The 7,268-nt window shown below is 54.0% G+C and overlaps 1 protein-coding gene across 7 annotated transcripts; it reads left to right on the top strand.

Annotated features, from left to right (window-relative positions):
- Positions 1-1,380: 1,380 nt before the first annotated feature.
- Positions 1,381-7,106, top strand: Hdac10 (histone deacetylase 10). Of its 7 annotated transcripts, none has more exons than XM_021184064.3 (20): positions 1,381-1,841; positions 1,912-2,046; positions 2,158-2,308; positions 2,542-2,639; positions 2,756-2,860; positions 3,032-3,100; positions 3,255-3,381; positions 3,545-3,610; positions 3,814-3,873; positions 3,950-4,039; positions 4,170-4,276; positions 4,366-4,430; positions 4,507-4,759; positions 4,857-4,941; positions 5,624-5,715; positions 5,840-5,896; positions 6,155-6,236; positions 6,412-6,594; positions 6,689-6,848; positions 6,934-7,106. In XM_021184064.3, exons 1-20 carry the CDS (start codon positions 1,783-1,785, stop codon positions 6,945-6,947), a joined length of 2,058 nt encoding a protein of 685 aa, XP_021039723.1. In that variant the 5' UTR covers positions 1,381-1,782; the 3' UTR covers positions 6,948-7,106. The 7 variants fall into 7 exon arrangements, with proteins under 7 accessions (XP_021039723.1, XP_085687655.1, XP_085687653.1 ...); XM_085831527.1 differs by having other exon boundaries at positions 1,383-1,841; positions 6,158-6,236; XM_021184066.3 differs by having other exon boundaries at positions 1,384-1,841; positions 2,212-2,308.
- Positions 7,107-7,268: the final 162 nt, after the last annotated feature.

Raw genomic sequence — 7,268 nt, forward strand, 5'->3', positions numbered from 1 at the left:
TGGAGACCTCAAGGGAGGATGGCAGGGAAGATGATGTTAAGACCCAGAAAGAGGGAAGCCTCCTTCTTTCTGAGTTTGCAGCATTTGTCTTCCAATGGTCCAGACTTCTAGAGAGGAAGGTCTTAGCTCTCTACCAGCATTTCCCTGGCAGCCTCCCTGAACCCATACTGTCATCTGCAAGCCATTAGACACGAGGTGCCTGGTCGGAGACTACACTTGGGCTGGTTAGATGGTCCATGTTCTTCCTCATGTCCCAAGGACAGGTGCGACAGGGCAGGACGTAAGGGTGAGGTCTTTCATTCCCCTCATTTGACAAGTTCTGGGCAAATACACTTTGCCCAGTCTAATCTGGTCAAAGAAAATGCCATGACCATGGATCCACTGCCTGAACCCTCTTGTGATAACCATGGTCCAAGGCTTCAAATACTTCACCCAGTTACGGAGGTGTGGCTCAGTTCATGCCCTACCCCACAATACACATAAACCAGGGTAGTCAATTGACTTTTAGAAGATGGAGAAGCTTTGGGCTCCTCCAAAATCCTTGCCTGAACTGCCAACTCCTGAGTATGGCAGAGGGCGCCTACTTCTAACCACTCCAGGGCTCTTTGGTTTCCCCTGTACATGATAGTTGTATGTGTTCCTATCACAGACGTCAGCGGCAGCCTTGCCCCTTTCCCCTCATCATCCTGGGGGTGTTTCTGGTCCCCTCCACGCATCTTGAGGCATCTGTAATGCCAACACTCACTTCGGAACTGGAGACAAGGCTGGACTATGGAAAAAAAATATATATATGTATATATGCACAATCTTAGTTGGTATTTGAGCTCATGTCTCCTTTGTTCCTCCTTCCTAAGGCCCCCTTCCCTGCTTCCTCACCCTTCCTTGCTCAGAACCCTCTGTCCTTCCTAGCCTCACACTGGGCTGCAGTTTTCCTGGCTGGCCTGGCTTCTTATATAACTCTTCTATTCCAGTGGCCTCTTTATTACCTGTGGCCTTTCTGTCACTCCCTTCTGGAAGTTCAGTGCTTTGATCCAGCCCAGGCCAGCCCCGCAGGCGCTCACATAACGTACCCTGCTCACTTCCCTCCTCTCCATCCTTCACCTGGGGGAGCAGGCAAATTGGTTGTGATTGACGGTTGGCATTTCTGACTCTGTGGCCTAAACTACCAGGTTAGGCTAGGAGGATGCTGGGGGCAAGAAGGGAGCATAGCTGCAGCTGTAGGGATGGATGGCCTGAGGACAAACAGCTCTGTCTTCCTATCCATTTCAAGAAGGACACTGGAGGCGGTGCTGGTCGCAGGCTCCGCGCCACACCCACACGTAGTTGTCGGTGGCACTGCAGCTGCAGCCTGAGAGAGAGAGAGAGAGAGATTGAGAGAGAGGCAGAGAGAGAGAGACAGACAGAGACAGAGACAGAGAGACAGAGGGAGAGAGAGACACACAGAGCGCGCGCAATCCTAGGGGAGCTCAGCCTTTTGGTCTACTCCACCCTAATCTCGCCTAGGGGCGGGCCGGAGTCTGTAAAAGAGGAAGCCGGAAGTTAGGCGTTTGGCGTCACGCTTAGTTCAGTTTCCAGCGGTTCTCTTCTGACAATCGGGCGGGCTTGAGCCCGGACCTGGGCCTGGGGTGGTTCCCTCTTGCCCAGGTCCAGCGTCCACTACCCAGTTCTGTCCCGAGTGAGGACTGTTTACGTGCATACTGTTAGGTGAGACCGGGCAGTGCAATTACCTGCTGGCAGAGGGCGTGTTGCGTTAGAGCGGATCAAAGTGACCACGGTGTAGCTATGGGCACAGCACTTGTGTACCACGAGGACATGACAGCCACTCGACTGCTCTGGGATGAGTAAGTGTGTCTTGACAGAAGTAGGGGGCCGGGAGGGAACCCTGAACACTGAGATCCTTGTCTGCTCCAGCCCCGAGTGCGAAATTGAGTGCCCAGAGCGCCTGACAGCTGCCCTGGATGGCCTGCGGCAGCGTGGCCTGGAAGAAAGGTGCCTGTGTTTGTCAGCTTGTGAGGCATCAGAGGAAGAGTTGGGCCTGGTGCACAGGTCAGACCATGACAGATCTGGGGACCCGAACCTGTTATAGCTCCGCTAGCATTCCCTTGGGTTCACCGTGGTGTGGGCTAAAAGGGATTACTGGGTGGGCACGCCCACCAGGAATCTCTGCTCTTTCCTTCCTGTCCTGCTGGTGGCCTGCCTGCTGATCTGCAGCCCGGAATATATAGCCCTGGTGCAGAAGACCCAGACCCTGGATAAAGAGGAGCTCCACGCACTGTCTAAGCAGTACGACGCTGTCTACTTTCACCCGGTGCGAGCCAGCATACACACCCATTCACCCAAATTTATGTCCATATGCCTGCCTAGGTGCATTCACACCCAAGTCTGCTCACCTTCCAGTGTCTCCTTGTTTATGCTTTATGACCGTACCCTACCATGTTTTGCTTGCCAATGTCCCAGCCCTTTCTGCTCAGCAGTGGGAAACCTGCAACCTGGGACAAGCAGGTCAGGACCCAGGCTCAATTGGGACACTCTGGCACACAGGACACCTTTCACTGTGCCCGGCTGGCAGCGGGGGCTGCACTGCAGCTGGTCGATGCTGTGCTAACAGGAGCTGTGCACAATGGGCTTGCCCTGGTGAGGTGAGAACCACCCTCCTCCCCTAGCTGTCTGTGTGTGACCCTGTGAGGGGACAGAATGACTCTGACATGCCCTGTGTCTCTCTTTTTTTTTTTTTTTTTTTTTTTTTACACCCTAGGCCTCCAGGGCACCACAGTCAGAGGGCAGCTGCCAATGGGTTCTGTGTGTTCAACAATGTGGCTATAGCAGCCAAACATGCCAAGCAGAAATATGGGCTGCAGAGGTGTGTCCAAGCTTGACCTGCAAGTGTGGGGGACCCACACTAAATAGGAAGAGGTGGAGTTGGTGGTTAAGAGATCTCACCCAGCTCCCTCCACTCCTGGCGGAGCTCCTAGCCTAGAGGTGGAAAGGCAGCCACGTCCAGTAACCCCCAGCACTGTCTGTCTGAATTTAGGATTCTCATTGTCGACTGGGATGTCCACCATGGCCAGGGCATCCAGTATATCTTCAACGATGACCCCAGGTGAGCTGGGGTGTGGACTCAGCCCTTCTCTGCTGCCCACCATTTTGGGGATAAAATTTCAGTGGTGAGACTCGGGGTCTCAAGAGTTGGGGTTCTTTGAGAAGCTGTGGGGTTGCTAAGGGACCTCACTTCTGACCTGGCCAATTGTCGACAGTGTCCTTTATTTCTCTTGGCACCGCTATGAGCATGGAAGCTTCTGGCCGTTCCTCCCAGAGTCTGATGCAGATGCAGTTGGCCAAGGGCGGGGCCAAGGTTTCACTGTCAATTTGCCCTGGAACCAGGTACCAAGCCCCCTTTCCCCCTCCGTCCAGCCTACCTCTCTTGTGAATGTCTCCTGGGGCATTCTGCAAGAGTCTCCCTAGACTTTGGGATCCCAGGGGTGAAGACCATGATGTCCTCATTTGCAGGGCTGGTCCCCTGATGCCTGCTTTGCTTTTGCTGCAGGTTGGGATGGGAAATGCCGACTATTTGGCTGCCTTCCTGCATGTGCTGCTCCCACTGGCCTTCGAGGTGACTGTGTGGTGGGTGTCCCCCTAGGCTAACCCAGAGTCCCACTGTGAAGACTGGAGAGTTGAAAGCCATTCCAGTGTATGAATGGGAGTAGGGAATCTGTCTCAGAAAGTCTAACCTTATGTGAGTGGGTAGCACTGGGACCTCCCCTTCACCTGGGCTATTGCTCTCTTTGGTTCCTTCCCACCGGATCCTGCCTATAGTTTGATCCTGAGTTGGTGCTGGTGTCAGCAGGATTTGACTCTGCTATCGGGGACCCTGAGGTGAGAACATGGCCTGGCTTGGGAGTAATGTAAGGTTCTGGGGGCCCAGGTCCTTATCATACTTAATGTGTTTCAGGGGCAGATGCAGGCCACCCCTGAGTGCTTTGCCCATCTCACACAGCTGCTGCAGGTGCTGGCTGGTGGCCGGATTTGTGCTGTGTTGGAGGTAAGTGCTCAAGGGCCAGGGGAGGGGAGGGCACCAGATGTGAGAGTCAGTCGAGATTAGGTGTTCTGCCTGGTACGGCCACTCACACTAGTGATATCCCTCCTCTGTCCCATTTCAACGCTCTTTCTAGGGTGGCTACCACTTGGAGTCCCTAGCACAGTCAGTGTGCATGATGGTGCAGACATTGCTTGGTGACCCCACACCTCCCCTTCTTGGGCTCATGGTGCCATGTCAGAGGTTTGAAGACTGGAGAGCCAGTGGGAGGAGGGGATTAAGGCGGGGGGGTGGGGGGGGAATCAGACTTACAACTCTACTTCTTGCCATAGTGCCCTGGAGTCCATCCAGAGTGTCCAGACAGCCCAGGCCCCTCACTGGACAAGCCTCCAGCAAAGTCAGTATGGCTTGGACCTGGGTTGGTGGCTCCACTCTGAGCTTCTTTGCAGTGACTGTGACTCTGAACCGTTTAGATGTGGCCCCAGTTCTGAGTTCCAACACCCACTCTCCTGAAGAGAGATCTCTGCCTCTGCTTGGTGAGAGTCCCACAGGTACAGTAGCAGAGGATTCACTGAGCCCCCTCCTGGACAGACTGTGCCTCCACCCTGCACCTCCAATCTGCACAGCGGTGGCCTCGACTGTACCAGGTGCTGCTCTGTGCTTACCTCCTGGAGTGCTCCATCAAGAAGGGTCAGTCTTGAGGGAGGAGACTGAAGCCTGGGCCAGGTGAGGAGAGCGGATCTGAGGATGGGGCTGTCCATGCCATCCTCACTGATACAATGATATTTGATTTCCATGTGTCCCTCTGGCCTGCCCGTCACAGGCTTCACAAGTCCCGATTCCAGGATGAGGATCTTGCCACACTGGGGAAGATTCTGTGTCTCTTAGATGGAATCATGGATGGGCAGGTAGAGTCATCGGGGGTGCGGCTGAAGATGGTGGCAGTGGCATGTACCAGGGGTTGACATGTAACCTTTAGGACTGAAGAGATAGATGGCTTAGCGGTTGAGAGCACTGACTCCTCTTCCAAGGGTCTTGAGTTCAAATCCCAGCAACTACATGGTGGCTCACAACCATCCGTAATGAGATCTGACTCCCTCTTCTGGTGTGTCTGAAGGTAGCTACAGTGTACTTACTTTTTTTTTTTTAATTAATTAATTTATTTATTATATGTAAGTACACTGTAGCTGTCTTCAGACACTCCAGAAGAGGGAGTCAGATCTCATTATGGATGGTTGTGAGCCACCATGTGGTTGCTGGGATTTGAACTCCGGAACTTCGGAAGAACAGTCGGGTGCTCTTACCCACTGAGCCATCTCACCAGCCCCCTACAGTGTACTTACATATGACCATAAATAAATCTTTAAAAAAACAAAAACAAACTGTAGTTCTAAGCATCTGGCTTTTAGAATCGGGGCTATTTGACCTTGTAACGTAGGGAAAGGTTAGTATCAGCCATTTGGAAAAGACCAGAACAAAGCGTGAATGGGTTTAACCTAAGGTCTGGGAGCTGGCATTGACTCCCGAAAGTCCTCCAAAGAGGGTGTGTGTGCCAGCCTCTAAGTCCCCTGCCTGTTGTTTATTCCGTAGATAAGAAATGGCATAGCAACCACAACTGCCCTCGCCACAGCAGCAACGTTGGATGTGCTCATTCAGCGATGCCTAGCTCGCAGAGCTCAGAGGTAAACTCTGCTTGGTTGACTTGAGTCCCCAAGGACCTGGGAGTACCCACTGGATGGCACAGGGAGGGCCCTCGAATGGATACTGGACAATGTGAGCCCAGCCCATCCTGGGTCAACTTCTTAGGGTGCTCTGTGTGGCCCTGGGACAACTGGATCGACCCCTGGACCTTGCAGATGATGGGTATGAGTCTTTAGCTTATACATCAGGTAGTGGGCATGTGACTGGGAATCCAGGGTTACCGTTGGGTGAGAACACTGCTTCCCATAGGTGCAGTTTGAGAGTGGGTGCCCCAGAACACAGTGCCATATCAGGTTGACAGTCACTTACGCCCCCACCCCCCTGGCTCCAAGCCCTCCTCTGTCCTTTATTGATAAGCCCTGGGAAGGGTGAGCAGGGTCTCATGCATATGTGTCCATGGCCCTCGTGCTTTCTCTTGAGAAGGAGAATTCTGTGGCTCAACATCCAGGGCAAGGAGGCAGCCATCCGGTCCATGTTCCACTTCTCCACTCCACTGCCACAGGTGAGTGGCTGTGTTGTGGTTGGAGAGCTTCTCACATCCCCCTCCCCCCCCCCCCCGTCTCTCTGGGGGGTTCCTGTTCACAACCCAGGGTCCCTGAGATTGGGGGGTGGGCGACAGGAGCCACTAGCAGTGCCCTCTAGATTGAGAGTCTGAGGCTCTGCTATTGTCCCTACAGACAAGTGGAGGGTTTCTGAGCCTCATTCTGGGTCTGGTACTGCCCTTGGCCTATGGTTTCCAGCCTGATATGGTGTTGATGGCACTGGGGCCTGCCCATGGCCTGCAGAACGCCCAAGCTGCTCTCTTGGCTGCAATGCTTCGGAGCCCAGTAGGGGGCCGAATTCTAGCTGTAGTGGAAGAGGTAAACTGGGTAGGGTGGATAAGTTATGTGGGTGGAAGGTGGGCAGAAACAACTGTCTCATTGCGGCGCCCAAACTCCACTCTCTCCGAGCCAGGAATCCATACTCTTGCTTGCAAGGAGCCTGGCGCAGGCATTGCATGGAGAAACACCTCCCAGTCTGGGTCCTTTCTCGAAGGCCTCTCCAGAGGAGATCCAGGCTCTGATGTTCCTAAAAGCTCGGCTGGAGGCTCGCTGGAAGTTGCTGCAGGTGGCTGGTGAGGCACACAGGGGCGAAGGCGACGCCCTACGTTAGAACTACGTGGAGCCAGCTTCACCAACGAGTCAACTTTGCTTTTCCAGCTCCTCCACCATAATAACCGTGATTGCCAGTCGCTTGAAATCGGTCAAGGTGGGCGGTTCCCACGTGAAGAAGAGCACACTCGGGCCCCAGCGAACCATGGCCCGAGACCTACGTCCCGTCTGCGGCCCAGGCGTCCTCTACCTCCAGAACAATAAACATCGGCTAAACACAACACATCTCTGTCTCCGTTACTGAGTTCACTCCCAGCAAATTATCTGAGAGGCTAGGTTCTAGCTCTGAAAGCTGAGGTTGCGGCCCCGCCCACTCAGGGCGGGTCCGATGACGTATTTCCCGTACGTCTCCCGGTGTTGTCTGCCGTCGCGTGGGTGTGACG

This window comes from Mus caroli, unplaced genomic scaffold (assembly GCF_978045245.1).
Source record: "Mus caroli unplaced genomic scaffold, Mus_caroli_1 scaffold_16, whole genome shotgun sequence".
NCBI classification, from domain to species: domain Eukaryota; kingdom Metazoa; phylum Chordata; class Mammalia; order Rodentia; family Muridae; genus Mus; species Mus caroli.